General features: G+C 35.2%; 2 protein-coding genes across 5 annotated transcripts in view; one reads left to right on the forward strand and one right to left on the reverse strand.

The window, feature by feature from the left end:
- The window catches only part of GIN1 (gypsy retrotransposon integrase 1), a 29,144-nt gene extending 27,821 nt beyond the window's left edge, over positions 1–1,323 (reverse strand). For both annotated transcript variants that reach the window (XM_060091831.1, XM_060091830.1), the window contains exon 1: positions 1,252–1,323. The gene's annotated coding sequence lies outside the window, so the exon portion shown is untranslated. The remainder of the gene's footprint in view (positions 1–1,251) is intronic.
- Positions 1,324–1,462: 139 nt separating this feature from the next.
- PPIP5K2 (diphosphoinositol pentakisphosphate kinase 2) overlaps positions 1,463–22,789 on the forward strand; it is an 81,520-nt gene continuing 60,193 nt past the window's right edge. For 2 of the 3 annotated variants that reach the window (XM_060093218.1, XM_060093219.1), the window contains exons 1-7: positions 10,098–10,232; positions 12,996–13,191; positions 15,668–15,758; positions 17,443–17,528; positions 18,555–18,709; positions 20,173–20,274; positions 21,394–21,555. In XM_060093218.1, coding sequence (XP_059949201.1) covers positions 10,119–10,232; positions 12,996–13,191; positions 15,668–15,758; positions 17,443–17,528; positions 18,555–18,709; positions 20,173–20,274; positions 21,394–21,555 — 906 coding nt within the window. In that variant the 5' untranslated portion in view covers positions 10,098–10,118. Of the gene's footprint in view, positions 1,682–9,846; positions 10,233–12,995; positions 13,192–15,667; positions 15,759–17,442; positions 17,529–18,554; positions 18,710–20,172; positions 20,275–21,393; positions 21,556–22,789 lie in introns of those variants that run through there. The other variant, XM_060093217.1, reaches the window with a different exon arrangement.

Below are 22,789 nucleotides of genomic sequence, written 5' to 3' on the forward strand. Positions count from 1 at the left end.
CAAAGGTATCATTTACAAGGGAGAATTAAGTGGTTTGAGTTATAAACACGAAGATTACATTACACCTTTTTTGGATATGCTCATGTTTTCAAAAATTCTTAAAAAAAATAATTACTCGTGTATTAAAATATGTAGGGATGAGAAAAGGCAGTAAAGGTGTCTTATTACAAATCCTAATTGAGGAACTGTCAGGATCAAATTTGGTTGAGCTTTTTACACTATGCCCCTGGTACAACATTAAATGAAATCAATGAATACTTATTGTAGGTGTAAATAGTTATTACTTGATTCCTTTAATAATTTTATCTTGTGTGTGCAATAAAGGCAGTTAGGTACCACTTTAAATAAAATTAGGATTTAACTGTGTTTCACCAAGGGCAAAACCCAATTTAAGCTTCTAAAGGTTATAATACGCATATGTGCCAACTTTAAAACTTAAAATCTGTAATATTTCGATAAACATATTTACTTGGGATCATTAATTTTACTTCCGAATTATTCTATTATAATCTCTGAAAAATTGGAAGTGCACAATTTTAGGTAACGAAAACGACTGGGAAATCTACACTTCCCTATAATCTGCTTCACTTCAACGTGCAAATTCATTTAACAAAAACGCCTTCATCTCCATATGCATACACATGAAGCCACGTGTGATAAATGAATTTAAAATTTAAAAATTATTTCTCTACTTTGGTTCAGAAATGCTCATTTAAAGAACATCCACAGAAATAGTAATTTTCCTTTAAAACAACAGGGCAAGATTCTCCCTTAAACTCGCATTTCTCCCCTCCACAGGAGATTTTAATCTGGGGCAAAAGATTAAAGGACAACTATGATAAAGTAAGGAGGAGAATTCTTTACTGTCAGCCAAAGGCAGCACTCAACTTCTGAATTTGCTACTCTGAGGGAGCATTTCCAGAGTCTGGGTTACTCGTTAACTAATTCTTAAGGGCAAGGTCCAGCTAAATTTAGTGTAGGCAAGAAAATGACCAATAAGTAAAACTCGGTCACACGCAGAAGGCACCTCCCTAGGCCAAACAACGGAACTCGTCCCTTTTCTGCTCAACTGTCGCGGGCATCGCAACGCCCAAGCAAGGCCCTCCCGCTCCAAGGGCGCCTGCGCAATCTCCACAAAGTCAATTAAGCCCTTCTTTAAACTAGTTGACGCGAATGGTTTTGAAATTACTGTCAGCTCACGCCTAATTTTAAAAAATCATCAGGTGTGAACACACCAAAACGACCACTCACCGAAGTGGTCCTAAACGCAAGCGTCAAGATTTAAGCTTCCTCTCGCGATTTATGTGGTGCTGCCGGAAGCGGAACTACCCGTGTGGTTAAGAGAGGAGTGTTTACGGGGGCCTCGGAGCTTCGGTCAGAAAAGGTTAGGGCGGATCGTTTGGTTCTTGCCGGAAATCGTTCCGCCCGGTGAGGTTTCTGTGTGAGACCCGAGGCGGGAGGGGAAGAGGCGTGACCAGGGTTCGGCGAGGTGTAGTGTTGCCTACAGAATCTCTCTGTGGCCTTCCAGCTGCTATTGAAGAGAGAAGACCCAGGTTCAAGCTAACAGCTGGAGTCTCTTTGATGAACACCTCAGTTCTGTCCCGGGGATTAAAGGGGAAACCGAGGCCTGAATGGGCGCGGTCATTTCCTGCAGTTCGCGTGAGGACCGCAGCCGTGGCAGGTGCGGGCCTCGTGACCGAAGGAATCAAGATGCGGAACCTGGTCCCCCGAGGTTTGCGGCCGCTGCTGGGCAGTTGTTTTGTCTCCTGCTGCGCTCTGGGGGAGCCTAGACACGCGCTCCTCCTAGGGGCATGTGCCAGAGAGGCAGCGTGGGTGTGGAGGAGTGACAGTACAGCCTTGAGGGTCCTTCCGTGTCTTAATTTCTCCTCCTCCTCCATTACTTCCCTTTTCCGTTTCTTGGGTTTGAGATAACCGGAGGTTTCATCTTAGCTCGAAGGGAAGGCTGCGGTCTCGTTCCACCGAAGTAGGCAGTCTCGAGTTTGGGGACTGCTGTGGGTAGAGATGGCTATTTTCATTTTCATTCCTCAGTCTTTATCCTTCTGCTCCTCGCCTTCTCCACTCCACTACAAGAGACCAAAAGCCCCTTCCGTTGCAGCTTTCCAGAGTAGGGAAGGAGGCTGCAGGTCAGTGCCGCCCCTAATCGGTTGGAGTGTTGCATCCTCGCGCGCTTCGAGGGAGAAGGGGCGAGGGAGGTGACCACTGGATATCATTTACTAGGACTTCCTGGGAGTTTGCGACCTTTGGAGTCCCGTGGATGATACTTACCTTGGCTTTAACGTATTGAAAAGCTTAGTTGTGGAAGTAGGAAGCCTCCTTGCTGACTTAGGCACCTAGCATCCTTGCTCTACGGTGGGATAGGGTTTTGCTTTGCTACTGAAAATTCTTCATGAAAAATAAAGGTTTTGTTTCAAGCAAATAAAAAAATAATGATAGCTGCCATTCGCTGAGTTCTTATGTGTGCCAAGTACTTTACATAGTTTCTCATATACTTCTCTCAACAATTCCATGAGGTGTATTGGATTATTATTGTCATTTTACAGAGGTAGGAACTGAGTCTTATCTCTAAGCCTCACTTAACTTGCTCTAGTAAATTTTTGCTACTAGTAAACGTTTGAACAAACCTGTACTAGAAAGCAGGTTTTTCATACTTCAAAATCTGTATTCTTGACTATTACATTACCATTGTCCTACCGTTGTGCTTCATTGCTTCCAACTTCTTCATTAACATTTTCAGTAGCTCAAAGTATTCATTAGAAAAATATTTGGTATGCCTATTTAGGTGTCTGAAGGCAGACAGATGTGACGTCTGTCTTCATGGAGCCTCAGTATTGATGCAGAATTAAATAATTCAGAAACCAAAATACTTAAACTTGCATGGGTTTGTTTAAAGCAGGTGATTAAACTGGTGGGCAGAAGGTGCAGGTTGTACAATCAAAGCTTGCTGTTTAAGTTTTAAACCCACGACTTGCAGGGTAGTTGTTGTGAGGGTATTAAACTTAAGAATTGGTTGAATGCTTATTCATCACTCAAATAAGTGCTATGCACCAGTTAAGTACTGGGAATATATAGATGACATCCTCGTTCTCTAAAAGCTCCCATGCAACTACATATGGATAGTATTGTGGAACTATTAATGTTCTTATGTGGAAATGATACTGTGGTTATGTAAGAGCATATCCTTATTTTTAGGAGATGCATAGTAAAGTATTTAGAGATGACACATATTGATGTCTACAACTTACTTTCAAATGATAGAGCAATTGTTGAGTCCAGTGGTGGGTATATGGGTGTTTACAGTGAACTGTTCTTTCAATTTCTGTGAATATTTGAAATTTTTCACAATAAAAAGTTGTGGAGGAAAACCGTAACTGTAGTGGAAACATATTTGTAAAGATAGATCCAAAATGCTGTGGAACATAGAGGATGGGAGAGGGTGCTGATGTGTATTTGGGGGTAGCAAAGGCGTGACTTCCAGGCTTTTTAGTTTAGTAGTTTAACAAGCCCTCCAGGTGATTTGAGTGCATTCTGGAGTTTGAGAACCAGTGCTTTGAGTGTGGGTACTTTAGTAGCATGATACTAATTTCAAATTTAGAAATCAGCCTTGATAGGTATTTGTCTTTTGCACAAATTTAAACATTACCAAACCTGGCTACACTTTGATTTGTTAAAATATAGATTATCTGGTTAAGAAATGCTGTTGTAGAAAATTTGTGGGAGGTCTATTAACTTGAGTTTTTACAGATGTCCCAGATAATTCTGATGTAGCCAGTCTATTATGGGACTACTGCTATAGAAAGAATCTTAAAGATAAGAAAGGCTCAACTTTGATACTTGAATAATGTAATATCTTTAAGGCCAGTCATATGTTTTGGAATTCATGATGGAGGATGTAGGTTGGTCGAAATGCTAAATAATGTGGAAATGCATAAGGTATATTTGGTTTGTCAGGGGTTCAGGTGAAATAGCAATTCATTTAGTATATCCTGGATTTCCTATCATGCCCATAAAATTTCATCTTGTACTACAGTATACATATCACTTGGGTAGGGGAAACAAAAATACATTTATTTCATACTTGTAGTTTTATAAGTATTTATTTAATATGTATAATGCTGTGGTAAGGACTGTGGAGTCCTGATTTTGCCCTTAAGTGATCATGATGGCCTTTGGTTTAAGCAGACCTGGATTTGATTTCTTTTTACAAGTCTTATTGGGTGTGTGGTTACAGTCAAATTTCTTGAACTTTCTGAGCTTCAAGTCCTCACTTATAATCAAATGATGGACATTTATCTATGTACTGCAAGCATTTGTAAAACGAGGAAAATATCTCTAATCCCAGGATTGCTGAGAATAATTGTTAAATCACAAAGTCATAACCGCTTCCCAACTTTTTTCATATTAGAGTGTTCATAGAAAGTGATAGTATTTGTACAGTGTTTCCAGGAGAAACTGAAGAGAGTGGTTGGAGGCAACTGGCCAGGGGGTTCCAGCTGCCATACTTGACATACTTAAAGTATTCATTCGTGGTGAGGCAATGTGTTGGGAAGCTCTGGGTTAACAAATTAAGTACATACCAGGTAGCAATGATGAATAAATGTTCATTCTCTTGAAGCTTATCGTGTTTTGAAGGGATGTACACAACCAAAACAGCTAAATAATGCCAAGGTTAGAGGTGACCAAAGGGCAAAATGAATGATTCATAGAAGAAATCTTGAAAATTGTTAAGGAAAGGTTTGTGAGGGAATATTTTTGGGGTACTTGAGATGTGCCAGGCATCAAGAAGACAAAGACTCTGCTTCGTCAGCTTTGTCTCCTTTTTTATCAGATCAGATCTCCTGTAATAATAGCATGCCCTCCTAACAATGGCAAACACAGGTTTTGCTTGCCATGTACTTCCATTGTTCTACACTCCCCTCCTTTTTTTGAGTTGTACAGCGGTTCTCAAACTTGGGTGCACATTAGAATCTGAGAAGCCTTAAAAATACCTGGGCCTTTCTCCCAAATATTTTGATAAAATTGGTATGGAGTATTGCCTGAGCGGTGGGATATAAGAACTTTCTAAATATAATTTAATCTGTAAAACAACTTGAAAGATAGGTACAATTTACTGAGGCTCTTAGAGGTTAATTAACTTGCTCAAGGTCACACAGCTACTGGAGTTAAGATTTAACACCAAGTGTTTTGGGCTCCAGAATCCATACTATTAACCACTAGCCTGTTCAGTCTATTTCTAGTATTTGTAAGTATCGTTCATATATCAGAAGAGAAAACAAAAAAGAAAGCCTTTGCCTACCTTTATAACAAAGCCCGTCGAAAGAATTGTCAGTATAGCTTGTCTCTACTTCTTCTCCCGTTCTCTTAAAGGCAATCCAATCACATTTAATAAAATTGAAAATTCTTACCGTGGCTTCTCAGTCCTCTGTATGTATCTTAGCTACTTCTCCGACTTTATTTTCTACCATTTTTCCTTTACTTGCTTGCTCTGCTCCAGCTGCATATGTTCTCCTTACTTTTCCTTGATCATGTGAAATATGCCAAATATTTATGTTTTAGGGCCTTTAGAGTTTGTTTCTTGTCTGGAATGCTCTTGTCATATAACCCCATGGCTGGTTTCCTCATTAATTCAGATTTCTACTCAAATGTCACCATATTAGGGAGGTCTTCCTAACATATATTTATTTGTCGATTTGTCTATTGTCTCTCTCCAAATGAGTGAATGAGACATGGTTTCAGACCTAAACCCATAATCAGATGGGGGACATACATATATGTATTTGAAGACATATGTATTTGAAGCAGCATTGAGGACTGAAACAGAATTTGACTAAGTGAAGAGAAGGGGACAGATCAGTCATGCATTTATACTCTTGGAAAAACATGTGCAGGATACACAATTTTTTCCAAAAGCTGATTTCTACTCACACATAATACACATATAAAGTAGCTCAAAAATTTGGGAAAATATATAGTAAAGGGACTAGTAGGAAATACAACCCAATCATTCCAACTAAGAACTACAACCAGTAGTTCTGCCACTCGGTCATGGTATTATTAATTGACTTTTAAAATTTCATTTTTATGCATTCTAGACTTTTCACGATGAACACTCTAAAATTACAGAGTTTTTGAAAATTAATTTTCAGCTCTGTAAAACAGGATTATTATCACTTTCATTAAAGCACCTAAATTAGAAGAAAGTACAATTTTAAAATCATGCCATAAAGTGTACACATATACATACTTACATGCATATATATATAAGTAAACATATATCTTTATATGCACTGAAATACATCTCCCACTGTTGCCGTTCTGAAAAGTGAGACATTATTGCATATTTCTATTGTCAGTTTTGTTGGTGTGCTTATCACACTAATACAGAAAATGTTAATTTTTTTAAGTAGGTTGTCTTTTTTTAAAAATACTCTTCTGTAATGTGATTGATTATTTATTTATTTATTTATTTATTTATGGCTGTGTTGGGTCTTCGTTTCCGTGCAAGGGCTTTCTCTAGTTGTGGCAAGCGGGGGCCACTCTTCATCGCAGTGCGCGGGCCTCTCACTGTCATGGCCTCTCTTGTGGAGCACAGGCTCCAGACGCACAGGCTCAGTTGTTGTGGCTCACGGGCCTAGTTGCTCCGCGGCATGTGGGATCTTCCCGGACCGGGGCACGAACTCGTGTCCCCTGCATCGGCAGGCGGACTCTCAACCACTGCGCCACCAGGGAAGCCCAGAAAATGTTAATTTACTTGGCTGTCTTCTTTCTAGACCTTAAGCTGCTTAAGAAAAAGGTTCATGTTTACTTTGACTTTATATTGCCAGCACCTAATACTGGGCCTTCTGTAATAGGTTAAAAGTTATTTGTGATTTAGGTCAACAACTCATGAGCAATATTCATTTTGGTAGATTTTATGTTATGTTAGTAGGGAGCTTGGTTTATAGAGTGCCTATAGAAACTAAGGTTTATTGAATGTTTAGTATATGCCAAACATTTACTTACTCTTCACAAAGTTACAGGGTACTATGATACCCCCTTTTTTATAGATGAAGATATTTAGAGAAACTAGCATAAGTTGCTTGTTATGTAATGACAGATTTAAATAGGTATATCTGACTGTAAAACACATGCCCTTTCTGCTACTAAATATTCAATGTTAGGGCTGGTTTTAGGTGGATGGGAGGGGTTGAAAACTAAAAAGAAACCAAAGAGGTTTGCCTTTTGATACAAAACAAGAACTGAGATCATCTTATTCACTACCATCAAGTTTTACAATAATTGGAAATTTTCTCTTTTTTTTTTTTCAGCAAACATCTTTTATATATGAAACAGTGCGAGGGAAATAGGAATAAAAAGCACTGATACATAAAATGAATTATTTCTGCTTTTATTCTTTAATGATAAAGTTTTAAATTTCATAACAATGTAGTTGCCTGGCTAGGTAAACTAGTTTTTTTTTTTAATATAAATTTATTTATTTATTTATTTACTTTTGGCTGTGTTGGGGCTTCGTTGCTGTGTACAAGCTTTCTTTAGTTGTGGTGAGTGGGGGCTACTCTTTGTTGCGGCGCGCGGGCTTCTCATTGTCGTGGCTTCTCATTGTGGAGCATGGGCTCTAGGCGCGCAGGCTTCAGTAGTTGTGGCATGTGGGCTCAGTAGTTGTGGCTTGTGGGCTCTAGAGCTCAGGCTCAGTAGTTGTAGCGCACGGGCTTAGTTGCTCCGCAGCATGTGGGATCTTCCCAGGCCAGGGCTCGAACCCATGTCCCTTGGATTGGCAGGCAGGTTCTTTTTTTTTTTTTTTTTTTTTTTTTTGGTTTTATAGATGATATTTATTTAGATTGACTCAGATGGCATTTTAAATTTTTTTATTTATTTATTTTCCTTATTTTTTTGGCTGCGTCAGGTCTTAGTTGCAGCACATGGGATCTTCATTGAGGTATGTGGGAGCTTTCGTTATGGTGCGCAGTCTCTTCGTTGCAGCGCTCAGCCTTCTCTCTAGTTGTGGCATGTAGGTTTTCTCTCTCTAGTGGTGGCGCACGGGCTCTGTAGTTTGTGGCACGTGGGCTCTCTCATGGAGGTGCGCTTGCATGGTAGCTGTGGTGTGCGGGCTTCGTTGCCCCGCATCATGTGGGATCTTAGTTCCCCAACCAGAGGTCGAACCTGCGTCCCCTGCGTTGGAAGGTGGATTCTTTACCACCGGACCACCAGGGAAGTCCTGGGATTTTTTAAAATTGAAATATAGTTGACTTACAACATTATATTACTTTCAGGTGTACAACATAGTAATTTGATATTTTTATAGAATGTAGTCCATACAGTTATAAAATATTGACTATATATATTCCCTGTGCTGCATATTACATCCTTGTAACTTATTTATTTTATACCTAGTAGTTTTGTCTTGACCAATGTCATATTGCTTATAAGAAACCAAACTAGAAATGGACCACTGCGCCACCAGGGAAGCCCAAGGTAAACTAGTTTTAATGTTTCATAGGGAGCCACCAATTAAACTGGAATTAGATCTTTAGGGATAGGACTTTTGGCATTATGCTTTGAAGTTCTAGCTAGCTTATCATCCAGCTCTTAAGAATATTTAATCAAGTAATTTCTTGTATTACCAGGAATCAAATAAAGTATTTGATATGTAGTTTCATCTTGGTAGGTGATTAGTTTTAATATGACCAAGGAACCAAGTACATGTAAACAGCTTTGCTAAGGAATATTCTGAGGTTATATCACTGTTGTATGATAGTTTTTAAACTGATGTTCATGGGCATCTGTTTTTGTGGAAAAGTTTGGATGTCTGTCAGTCACATAAAATTGCTTGCAGAATTTAGTGTACATGTGCATTTTTTCTGAGAAGTTCCATAGATTTTAGTAGATTTGCCACAGGTTTTTTTAGGCTTTATCTTTATTTTTTTTAATTGAGGTATAGTTGACATATAATATGTAAGTTACAGGTGTACAATACAGTGATTCACAATTTTTAAAGGTTATACTCCATTTATGGTTATTATAAAATATTGCAAAAGAGTTTGTGACTCTAAAACTTTGAGCTGCTGTTATAATGAAATCTTGTTTTCATTCTAATCTTGTTTTGTTGATTTATATGTGAGACCAAAATGCAGAATGGTTATGTACCCCAAAAAACCAGTTTGCAAATTTAACTTTTACAATTGAAGCCTTTTAAAAATTGATTTAATGTAATTTCAGATTGGTGTATAGTTGTTAATGATTTTTAAATCCACATTATATTTTATCCTTTTCCATTCTATTCAGATATTACTGAACTATGTGCAAAGGGATTTAGCTTTTTTTTTTTTTTGCGGTACGCGGGCCTCTCACGGTTGTGGCCTCTCCCGTTGCGGAGCACAGGCTCCGGACGCGCAGGCTCAGCGGCCATGGCTCATGGGCCCAGCCGCTCCGCGGCATGTGGGATCTTCCCGGACCGGGGCACGAACCCGTGTCCCCTGCATCGGCAGGCGGACACTCAACCACTGTGCCACCAGGGAAGCCCGAGGGATTTAGCTTTTAGTGTAATTTTGTTATAATTTGAATGATTTTCTCCTAATTCGTTAGATATTTTTAGACTTGAGGAATTTAGTGTACTCTTTTTTGTTATTTGTATCAGTTTGTCAAATTGCCAAGATATATATTATTGAAGATGAGAGTCTAAATTTCTTAAATTTATGGAAAAAATCTCTTTTCATTTGAAGGTATACATCAAGTTATTGGTAATGATTTTACAAGTGTCATTTAAAGTTATTTTTACATGAGTGATTTTGAAGTACAGTCTCCAAAATTAATTTTTTAATTGCATTTTAGGTAAAAAGATTGCCATATCAACTCACTGAAGCAATAGCGTCACTGTCTTGTTTTTTAAACTGCATCAACAATGAAGCAATAATATCTGAGAACAAATGAACATTTGCCAACTAACTGTCGTCACAATTTCAAGTGATTGTATAAGCAGGAACAAGCTGCAACAGACCCATGTGTCAGCTCTTACAGAGAGAATGCTTTTTTCAGATGCTGTTTATTTAGAAACAGTTTTAGTATATTACATTTAAGTTATATTTATATCAAATGAAATAAAAATGAGTGAAGCCCCCAGATTCTTTGTTGGACCTGAGGATACAGAAATAAACCCTGGAAATTATCGACACTTCTTCCACCATGCAGATGAAGATGATGAGGAGGAGGATGAATCTGTAAGTTGTTTGTTTGTTTAGTGAAGGGAAATTGATACCATTGTCTTAAGTTATTAAGACATTTTTTTCACATAGAAATTTGTCGGAAATTTTTAAACTGAAAAAGCATACTGTGTGTCATTAGTAACATTACTGAATCTATAGTGCTTCAAGAAAGACAATTGGAGGTCAGATTTCTAAGTTGTTTAATAATGACTAATTTAGTGTCTTTCATTGATATGCCTAGTATAACACAGGGTTAGGTAGAAAAAGTGACAAGGAGAAAGAGTAATCAGGGCCATAAATCAAAGGGGTTCCTTGTATGTAGAAGTGCTACAACAAATACATCAAGATAAATAATTTTAAAGGTATTAAAGCAGAACTGCTTAACCAGCTTCATTAAGTTTGTCATGTTGTCAACACAAGTAGTGGCTGACCTGAAGATATCCCTTTTATTAACTATTCAGAAGTCTAAACTGCGTGGCTAGGAGAAACTACCTCAAGTATCTACGGGTGTGTGTGTGTATGTATGTGTGTAAACCATACTGGATCTTTAGGAGTAACACATTTATTATGTTTATTTTGCTATGGTTATGTTAGCTCAACATTTTTATTACTCATCATTTTTGTCCCTTTACAATTAGAGATTGCTTTACTTTGAGAACCTATTTAAAATACAAACAAAATATGTGTTTCTTATATTTCCAATTGAAAAGAGAATTTTGTTTTAAAACAAAGACCTGTTATACTTGATGTAAGTAGTAAAAATGAACCAAAAATAGCTATTAGATGACTCTTCAAATTCTTTTTCACTGTTATTTAACAACACCTTTCACAGTGCAGTTATACATCTGAAATGCAAAATCAGACTGTCACCCATTTAAAATCTATCCCACCACCCCCACCTCACCCCTAGAAAAAAATGATGGTTTTCAAACTTCTCATACCAGCCCAAACTTTTCTTCATCTAAAGTCTTATGTAGAAGTCCAGTAACTAAAACATAAAAGCAGAGCTTCTCTAACTGACTTAGACTAGAAAGTACTTTTGATTCTGCCTCTGCTACGCTTACCCCTTTTCTTTAGAGTTCTTCTGAGCACATGAGAACACCACTGATAAATCAAGTCCAGTCTTCTTCCATATAAGGATTTTTATCTCTCTCCTATGTCTAGAACTGTACTTGTCTCTCTTCTCTTTTACCTTTTATGTTTTAGCAATGTCAGATTTTTATTTCCCACATATTCTATCTTGTACCATGCCTCTTTGCTGTTATCTCTGTGAAATGCCCCTCCTTTTTGGATAATTTGTGAATCATTTTTCATTCTTCAAAACCTCAGATTTCATGTTGTTCAGTCTTCCCCCTCTCCTTACTCTTTTCCCCATGAGAAACTTGAACATTTTTTCCTAAATACCATTTCTGTACCTTGACTATATACTTCTATTCTGTGTATCACTATGTACTGTATGATTACTGTGTTTCCTGTTAGATTCAGAATGCTTGATGACAGGTAGTTTCTGTATATGTAACTCTTCAGTGCCTAGCATAGTTCTTGGAATATTGGTACTAATTAAATTGAGTTCACATTTTGAGGAGCTTGATTTGGTTCATTTGACCTGTAGATTGATAAAATGATTTGTTCCAGATCGTTCTGTTAAGGTATCAAAGACGTTAGGTTGAGTACTCTTGTTGTCTAGGGAAATCTACTTAAGGAACATCATAATGAGCTATGCCGAGGCTTTTGATCAGGAGAGAATTGAATAAGGGAACATAAAAGTAGATGATCAGAGGGTGAAAGACAGCAGATCCCAGGGAGGTTAGGATTTACAATCTTTGATGGTAACATCAAATCCAATACCAATTTGAACTCTAAATTTCATATGAGTGAGAGGAATAATGCTAAGCATAAAGAAGAAGAAGAATTCAGATGTTGCCCTGTTTTATTTTTAGATTTATAATAAGAGAAAGTCTAGTAAAACACTTTTGGGCCCAGATTATAATGTCGTATGAAATAAATAAATATAGAAGAGAGAAGAACTGAAATGGAAAACTGGACACAGCTTTATATTTGATAAAACTCTCAAAGTACCTGAAAGCAAAGACCTCAGAATGAATCTTGAGTAATTTTATAAACCCATGAGCTACTCATAAGTTGTTTCTATATTCTGCGTTTTAAATTTCAGGCTGAATCTTGGCCTTTGAGCTGTAGCAAGGGTGCCAGAGATGAGTAACACCGTAAACTAGGAATGTTGAGTACGAAGATTGGGGTGTCAAAGAGCATAGACACCTCTGTTTAGCAGTGTGGCTTTCTCCAAAATTTCCTTCTAAGTTGTCATTGGTGACCAACTCATATTTAAATTCAATCTACAAAAATATTTTAACACTGCATAGCTTTGTAGTGAAAATATCTTATTTTAGGCAAGAGAATTCTTTATCTCACTCCTATTGGCCCTTTAGGCCTTATTTGCTCCTTTAGCAATTTAACAATTTGCTAAATTGTTATTTAGCAAATAAACGCTAGAGACAGTTAAGGAAGTATTTAAGTTTGAAATCTGAATGAAAGTAGTAACAGTGTTCTGAAGCGTTAAAAAAATTTTTCCAGACCTTTGTAGAAAACTATTATTATTAAATATTATAACAATATAATCTTGAAAAATGCCTGTTTGGGTAATGTGTCACTTTTATTGATTCATCACATGCTTTATGTACTTCTGACAGAGATTTAAGATAGCTGTACTTTGGAGTTGTTATCAAGTCAACCTGATTTTTTGTTTTCTTTCTGTTTTAGCCACCGGAAAGGCAGATTATGGTTGGAATATGTTCCATGGCAAAGAAATCCAAATCCAAACCAATGAAGGAAATTCTTGAACGGGTCTCCTTATTTAAATATATCACAGTAGTAGTATTTGAAGAAGATGTTATTTTGAATGAACCAGTAGAAAACTGGCCTTTGTGTGATTGTCTTATTTCTTTTCATTCTAAAGGTAGTAAAACAGAGAGGGAAACCTCTTTATCCTTTCTAACTATAAAACTAATAGATAAAATAGAAAAATAAAATTAAACTCATCTAGTCTCACAGATAAGTGATATTAACATTTTGATATATTTCTTTCCAATCTTTTTTTCTGTGTGTATTTTTTAAAAACACATTTAGTGTTATAGTGTATATGTAATTTTATATTTAATTTTTAACCTAATTACATCAAGAGGTTTTCCCCTTCTATATCATTTGTCAAAAACCTGATTTTTAATGGTGTCATAGTATATATCATACTTAACCAATATCCTAAAAGTTAGATGGTTTCCAATTTTTACTATTAAAAATAAGGTTGTGGTGAACTTTTTGAATGTATGTCTTTGTTTACAACTGTAAGTTGCTTAGGACAAATTCTTGATTTTTTAAATATTATAAGCCCATATGTTTTGCCATACAGAAGATGGTCTATCATTCCTCAATACATATTCATGCTTTATTTCTTAAGAACTTAATATTTGAATTTTATATTTGTCTTGCTATCTTTTATAAATCAAACTGAAATATCAATTAAGCTTAAGTATTTCTTCAAAGTAAAGTCCACTAATCAAAAGTTACTAAGTGTATGTCTGAAAATTTATAACCTAAGAATCTGTGAATTAAGTTAATTTTCATTAAGAGCTCTAATTTAAAAGACATGCACTCAGTTATAAATGTATTCATATTAAATCGTTTTGTTACCAAACTAATGTAGCCTCCAGGTGTGTTAAAGTCTCACTTTAGTTAGGTGTTCAGCAAGAAGGGGATGGAGCAGGTTAAGACTTTTTGTGCTCCATACACTATATTGATTTTCGTTATTTCATAGAGAAGTCAAGTCCCTGGTCTTCTTTACAGACTGAAGTCATTCATTTTAGAGAATCTTAAAATTTGCTTATCCTTGATGGTAAGATGTTCTTCCCTTACTATCACATGGTTCTTCCTATTTATTAAGTTAAAGCTAGTTATTTGCTTGTAAAAACTAGATACTACCTAAGGTCATATCCCACATGCTGCCTCTTTAACAGCAACAAAAGCAGGGTAATGACTATATAGGCGTTTCTTATTTCCTGAATTGTGTTAGAAGGCTCCAAACCATAGACATTGAGACATCTTTACAGTAAGTGATGAATTCTTAGAGTCTATAAAACTAGATGGGTTTGTGATTTGTGGCCCATTGATTCTTGGTATAGAGTACTTATAATTAAATGTTAAAAGCTAAGAGGAATTTAGGAATAAATCTTTTTTTTAACTGACCATAGCTCTTTGTTTTGTTTTTGTTTTTTTAACTTCAGTAGGCTTTAACACTTCCTTCCTCTACTAACTATTCTGATAATGAAACAAAATACAGTGTCTTCACAGATACACTGTAGCATACTATAGTTAAATGCTAAAGCTATGTATGCCTGATGATTGTTACCCTTTTGCTTATTTATTAAAATATTGTTATTTAGGGAATAATAATAGTTAACATTTATTGAGCACTTATTATGCCAGGTATTGTAATAAGTGTTTTATATACACTATTATATTTAATTTCCCAAAAACCCTTTTAGTTAATATACCCCTTTACAACTGGGAATCAGAGACTTGGAGATATTAAATAAATTTGCCCACGGTCACATAGCTAATGAAAGATGGAGTTAGGATTTGAACCTTGGTTTATGCTTTTAACATCTATGGTATACTGCCATTCTTAATCATATACTATACATTGATGGATAAAATTGGAGCCTTTTAGTGTTAATACAGAGTGAAGTATAATCATTAAAATTATTTAGATTTTTTTAGGTCTCTTACTATATCTGCCATTTGATTTGTTTTCATTGTAATTAGTAATTTTACCAAAGTCTAGAAATTTTAAGGACTTAATTTCTGCTGTGTTAACATTGACCTAGTTAACAGCAAGCATGATTCTGTTCATATATTTTATATTTTGAGCATATCTGTTGAATGTAAATTAATCTTTCTTTTGCTGTTTTTGAAGATGCTTAAGTTCTTTGAATTATCAGCTAATTTATATGTATACGCATCAAAATATCATTAGTGAGAAGAAGAGGAGTTATATAAATTTTAAAAAAATCTCCAGGTGATTGTGATACACTTATTTATATATAGATTTCTATCTGTGTATGAGGTAGTCTTACCTTCTGTCAGGTGACTTTGAATAATCAGGCATCAACTAACATGTCAGTGCTCTAAATTGGGTTATGTAACCACTGGCTTGCTGTGCCTTATCTATCAAATTCACTAAGAAAAAATAAGATTTATTTACTAGTACAAGATAAATCAAGTTTTGTGTATTTATTATTCTGTCTTATAAAGAAAGCAGTTACATGCATATTGAAATTAGTCTTTTATAGGAAGTGGCATAAATTCAAGTTGATTAAGTTATAGATGTCAACTTATCTTGAGATTCTACAGAATATGTTAATAATATGTGTTCTTAGGATTTCCACTGGACAAAGCAGTTGCCTATGCAAAACTCAGGAATCCATTTGTAATCAATGACTTGAATATGCAGTATCTCATACAAGATAGGTGAGTGGTTAAATTGGCTAAATTAAGGAAAGAAAATTAACATTTATTTAGTATCTACTTAAGCTGACATGGTACAGGTGTTTTTATACATATATAGATTTGTGGTATCCTTGAAATAATACTTAGAAATAGGTATTTATACCCAATTTTACAGGTGACAAAACTTGAGAATCAGGAAGATCATTTAGTTTGCCAAGAGTCACAAGTAGTTTCTCAGGTAGTGGGACAAGGACTTAAACCAGGTCTGTTTAATTTCCAGACCCTACTAAACCATTGAAAATTATGAACAGTTTTTCTGTCATGTGACTGATGCTGGGCTTTACCCATTATAACTAGGTTTTTAATGGTAAAGTGGAACCATTTTGAGAAATATTTTACTGTATATCTTAGCAATTCATTTAACAGGTCAAAAGCATAGATATTTAAAAGAAATTGTAAAATACAAATGCATTTATATATTTCATTTAATTGGTGTTTCATTCTACTGGCTACCCTTATAATTTCACCGGCATTCTATTCTGTCTTAGCATTACAATATGAGGTTATACATATGAAAATGCTGTAAGAAGTGTAAGGCCCTATAGTTTTTTGTTTTTCTATTTTTGTTTTTCCTTTTCCAGATAGTAATGTTATTAATATCTCAATTTTTATAACATTTTACCTAGGTTTACATGTTTATATATTATAAATATATATATGTATATATATATAAATGCATATTCATTTTAAGAAATTTAGAAAATAAAATCATGAAGAAAGGCATTGGGTCTTCCCTGGTGGTGCAGTGGTTGAGAGTCCGCCTGCTGATGCAGGGGACACGGGTTCGTGCCCCGGTCCGGGAAGATCCCACATGCCGCGGAGTGGCTGGGCCCGTGAGCCATGGCCGCTGAGCCTGCATGTCCGGAGCCTGTGCTCCGCAATGGGAGAGGCCACAACAGTGAGAGGCCCGCGTACCGCAAAAAAAAAAAAAAAAAAAAAAGGCATTTAACCCTGCCACTACGTTTACCATATTTTTTTACTATAGAAAGCAATACATATATGCACTTACATTTTACAAAATTAGGATCACATTTCTATTAAAAGACTATAAACATTTTCCCACATTGTTAAATATTCTTTGAGTACTGTATAAGGTTTTTAATACTTAGGTAATATTCTGTCATTGTGATGTAGTAACTTTAACCATTTCTTTTTATACATTTACATTCCCAATTTTAAAAATTAGTATTTTAATATGCCACAAAAAGTATTGTGCATACACTTTTGTTCTAATATTGCTGAATATTTACTTAGAATACAGTTTTTCAATGTTCTAAATGACATATTTGTTTACTTAAAAAAAGACTTTATATGCATGACTTTTTTTTTTTTTTTTTTTGCGCTACGCGGGCCTCTCACTGTTGTGGCCTCCCCCATTGCGGAGCACAGGCTCCGGACGCGCAGGCTTAGCGGCCATGGCTCACGGGCCCAGCCGCTTCGCGGCATGTGGGATCTTCCTGGACCAGGGCACGAACCCGTGTCCCCTGCATCGGCAGGCGGACTCTCAACCACTGCGCCACCACGGAAGCCCTGCATGACTTTTTTAGTGATAGAACAGTAATAATGTACTTTATGAACAGTAGAGTAATATACTCATTGTGAAACAGAGCAATAAAACAATAAGGATATTTTCTTTTTTCTTCAGGAGAGAAGTATATAGTATTCTTCAAGCTGAAGGTATTTTACTTCCTCGTTATGCAATTTTGAATCGTGACCCAAATAATCCCAAAGGTAAGAGTAAGAGATTTTAAACAAGCTATCTTTTATCACTTAACATACTTTTGAGCCACTCTCTTCTATAATTAAATGGAAAGAATTTAAATTATGGTATTCTATTCAATTTTTAAAAAAATGATCCAAATAGGCAATTAAATTTCAATTAAAATGTGACACTGTGAACTACAAGGCTAACTAATAATCAGGAGTTGTATATCCTACATTTCTTTGGTCTACATTTGACATATCAGAATCATAAAGAAGAATTTTTAAATTACATGCTTAATAAATTTGTATTGATTGGGGTAAATGAGTGATTCATCTATGACTATTGAATTAAGTATTAGAAACTTCATGTTAGTATGCCACAACTAAACTTCTGATGAGTAGGAATTTTGAAATACTACTATTTATTAATATTTTAAAGTACCCTTTGCTTCATTTTCCTGGTTATCTAAAACATAGCATGTAAGTTACACTTAGTCTAAAAAGGCAAGATAAATGTTTATATGTATTAATATTCTGATAACTATTTTGGGGAATTTTGATGACTAATGTACATTAGAGGAACTTTTATTAAAAACCAGATATAGTACCATCTGTAACAGAGAACTTTTCTCATTTGTCTAGAGGTACAACTTGCTGATTGGATTGCTTGCTTACTCTGTATATTGGTTAATTTTCTAGCTTAAATAATTTCATGTTTTATGGTATCTGGTATAATGATTCCATACATTTTTCAGAAGATGATAGCATTATGGAGTTATTTCTCAATCTTTCTTGTGTATCATTTCATATCTAACTTTGAATTCTATGGGGTGACAGGGTAAAATGGCAGGTCCATTAGATTTTTGAAGAATATAGTTCCTAATGTCACAGGTCATATGTTTGCATAAATATTTTTAATTAAAATCAAATCAGTACATTATCCAAGGTTACTTTTCTTTGTAATCTCTATTATAGTAAAAAAAAAAGTCCTTGATAATAATATTATATCTAGGTAATATACAATATATAATTTTTCTTGCTATTAATTTATAGAATGTAATCTGATTGAAGGGGAAGATCATGTAGAAGTAAATGGGGAAGTTTTCCAAAAGCCATTTGTAGAAAAGCCAGTCAGTGCAGAAGACCACAATGTTTACATTTATTATCCAACATCTGCTGGTGGTGGAAGTCAAAGACTTTTTCGAAAGGTAAACCTTTGTTACCCTAGTGAATACTATTCTAAATACATTGTTGTATAAATTTTACTAAAAGTAATCAAGTATTTAGTAAAACTAAGATTAACAATGTATCATTTAGAGATAAATTAATAAAACTGATATCATATCAATATTTTGTTAGAAAAGCAAGGCATCATTTTAGTTATTAATGTTGTTTATGCAAAAGCTTACCTACTGAATACCAAGAAAGTTATTTGATCTTCTTTCTACCTTCCATTTATTTATCTGTCATGTGGGAAATTCGGTAAAGATCAGCATTTTTTTAAGAAAAATGGCCTCCCAAATGGATAGTTCATAGAAAAAGTAATGCCAATGAACTCTTAAATACATGAAAGTATGCTCAAAATTTTACACCCATAATAAAATAAATGTAAATCAAGTCTAAAATATAATGACATTGAATTACTTTTTGAATTAACAAGATCAAAAAGATTGAGGTAGTTGGAAAACAAGTACAAGCCCAAACGTTGTTAGCAACATTTCTACTTAGCAATATAACTTAGCAATATATCAGGATTAAAAGTGCACGTTCATGGGCCTCCCTGGTGGCGCAGTGGTTAAGAGTCCGCCTGCCGATGCAGGGGATACGGGTTCGTGCCCCGGTCTGGGAGGATCCCATATGCCGCGGAGCGGCTGGGCCCGTGAGCCATGGCCGCTGGGCCTGCGCATCCGGAGCCTGTGCTCCGCAACGGGAGAGGCCACAACAGTGAGAGGCCCACATACCGCAAAAAGAAAAAAAAAAAAAAAAAAAAAAAAAGTGCACGTTCACTCATAAACAATCATGGAAATGCAAAGTAAGAACACAATGAGGTACTTGTTTTATATTCATTAGAGTGGCAAATATTAGGAAGTCTGACAATACCAAATATAGGTAATTGTAGATCAGTAGAAACTCTTATACATTGCTGGAGGGACTGGAAATTATTAAAACAGTTTTTAAAAGATTTTGGCATTATTTTGTAAGTTGAATGTGAGCATATTCTATCACCTAGTGATTCCACTTCTAGTATATGTCTTAGAAACACTCCTGCACGCATGTGCCACGGGGATATTTAAAAGAAAGTTCGAAGCAAGGTTGCTCTACTAGCTAAAGCTTAGAAAACAACCTAAATATATATTGATAGGCAAATGAATGAATTATGGGCTATTTATACAGAGGAAAATTCTATAGTATTAAGAAAGTAGTTACATGCAGCAATATGGTTGAATCTTAGAAACACTGTTCTTAGTGTTCATTGTATTTTTACGCTATTCAAGTTACAATTACAGCAGAAAATAATATAGTGTCAGCTATGTAATGTGTTGTTAAATATTTGTAGATTAAAAAAATTTTTGGAAATATCAGTGATGGAAATAGATGGTAAAAAGGGTTATTTTATAAAAATGAGGAGAATAATTTAGTTTTTACATTGATAGACTTCTTTTATTTTCAGATTGGCAGTAGAAGTAGTGTTTATTCCCCAGAAAGCAATGTACGAAAAACAGGCTCATATATATATGAAGAGTTTATGCCCACAGATGGTACTGATGTTAAGGTAGGATTGATTAAAGTATATTTTTATTTTGTATTTTGAGTTTACCAGTGATCTCAGAAAAAGAGATTACCCTTTAGTTAGCTATATCTAACCTCTATTCTAGATCTCTTTCTTTTTAACTAGGGATTCTTAATCTGTTTTGTATTATGAATGCCATTGGCAGTCTGAAGCCTATGGACCCTTTATAGAGGATAATATTCTTAAATGCTTAAAATAAACCACACAGGATTACCAAGGAGACAAATTTTATTGAATATTTAAAAACCAACCCAAAATATAGTGGGTGAGGGTCTAATAGCCACCACGATGTTTCCAGGCATTGATCAGTGTAAATGATATTTTGAGAACTTTGACAACTATAATGTGATTAAAAAAAAAATAGGTGTGATTTCTGTTGGTGACATATAAGGTCTTAACTGCTTTACCTTCAGCCAGTCTGTGTCTAGAGAGTTCTTTCTTAGGTGTAAACCTGATCATGAACTTCTTTTTAAAAATTCTCTTGTGGATCCTCATTGACCACAGGGTAATACTCAGATTTATAAGGCTGGCATAGATACTTTACAGTCTGCCCTCTGTCCTACAAACCTTATTTCTTACATTATAAACCATACCAAATAACATACTGTTACCTGAATACATCATGCTGTTTTGTTTCTCTGCCCTTTGTCTGTGTTTATTACCTCTGCTTAGAGTGCATTTCCCTCTCTTGTCTGCTTTTGAATTCATGCTGTCCCTCATCCCCCACCCCCTTTTAAATCTTTATTTTGAAAGTTACTTCCTTCTGTAATTTTTTTATTTATTTGTACCTCTACTTTGTTAAACTAAAAAATTTGAGAAGGATCACATCATATGCATTCTAGTATTCCCTCATAATGTTCAGTATAATTATTTTTAATAGAGAACAGAACCTCACTTTACCAATTTTTGCTGTATAATTAATTATTTATAACCTCTTCCAGTGTATTGAAAATTTTCACATGTAAAATAGAAAGATGTGTGAAAAAAATAGTCTGGACACTGAGGTATTTTTTATTTATTATTTTTTATTTGAATTTGTTGTCTGCTGTTTTTATTTATATATTTTTTTAAGTAAAATATGTATTTTAATATTTCTGAAAGGTTTATACAGTAGGTCCAGATTATGCCCATGCTGAAGCTCGAAAATCTCCTGCACTTGATGGCAAGGTGGAACGAGATAGTGAAGGAAAAGAAGTAAGATACCCTGTTATTCTCAATGCACGAGAGAAATTAATTGCTTGGAAAGTCTGCCTTGCATTTAAGGTAAGATGTTATGCAGGCCATATAGACTCTTGTAAAAATTCTAATTTTTTGTTTTTTGAGTAAATGAGATGTTATTTGGTCTTATAACAGGAGAGATAAGCAGAGAAAATAAAGTGGTATATCTGAATGGTTTATGTACTTTTCAAGGGATTCTTGTAGTGCCATTAATATTAAAATATATATAATAAATGAAGACCTTTGTTTCTGTTTATTCTTTCTGTATTATATAGAAGGAAACCTTGTCAATTTATTCAGAAATTACAATTACAGAGGAAAACTTAACTGGAACAGTAGAATTACAGGAGTATTATTTAACATACCCCTATAACCAAAACTGATTACAAGTATCTATTCAGAGTTGATAAATGATTTTTTAAATAAAAAATGTCATCAGTCTTCTAGCCTTTGCAATTGATCCTTTAGCCTATTATTATTTTTTAATTTTTTTTTATTTTAGAGGTTTTTTTTGTGTTGTTTTTTGTTTTTTGCTGTACGCGGGCCTCTCACTGCTGTGGCCTCGCCTGTTGTGGAGCACAGGCTCCGGACGCGCAGGCTCAGCGGCCATGGCTCACGGGCCCAGCCGCTCCGTGGCATGTGGGATCCTCCCGGACCGGGGTACGAACCCCTGCATTGGCAGGCGGACTCTCAACCACTGCGCCACCAGGGAAGCCCCCTTTAGCCTATTATATATAGTAAAATATGTTCATGAAGGCTATACTAATACACTTCTTAAAGAAAACTTTTTACTTATGACATTTGACTAGTTCTCTCAATCTGTATTATTAGGCTTTGCCTGTACTGTACAGTAAAGGTTTAAATATAGTTCAACTTGCATCTAATAAAGGATAAACTTTATCTTGTTGAAGCCTTGCCTTGGATATGTAACTTAAAGACTAGTGTATATTACTGGTTATCAAATAATAAATAAGTTCTTTGTGTTTTAATAATTTGAAGTCTCTCATGGAAGGAATCTTAGCCTGAAATATGTTTTAATAGCTTTATATGAATTGTTTTAATTTTGTAATACCAGGATTCCAAAAGCCTTGACTTAAAATCACATTATACTAGTATGTGATATATGAATATAAAATGTAGAAGATCAGAAAATTCCTGGAGCCTGAGCAAGAAATTCATACCCTTCAACTGTTTTCTCCCAAATAAAGTAAATTTATTTCAGGTGCTCACAAGTATGTGGTTATCAGGGTTTAAAAGATTCATAGGGATAATGGGACAT

Source organism: Mesoplodon densirostris, chromosome 3 (assembly GCF_025265405.1).
Source record: "Mesoplodon densirostris isolate mMesDen1 chromosome 3, mMesDen1 primary haplotype, whole genome shotgun sequence".
Taxonomy (NCBI): domain Eukaryota; kingdom Metazoa; phylum Chordata; class Mammalia; order Artiodactyla; family Ziphiidae; genus Mesoplodon; species Mesoplodon densirostris.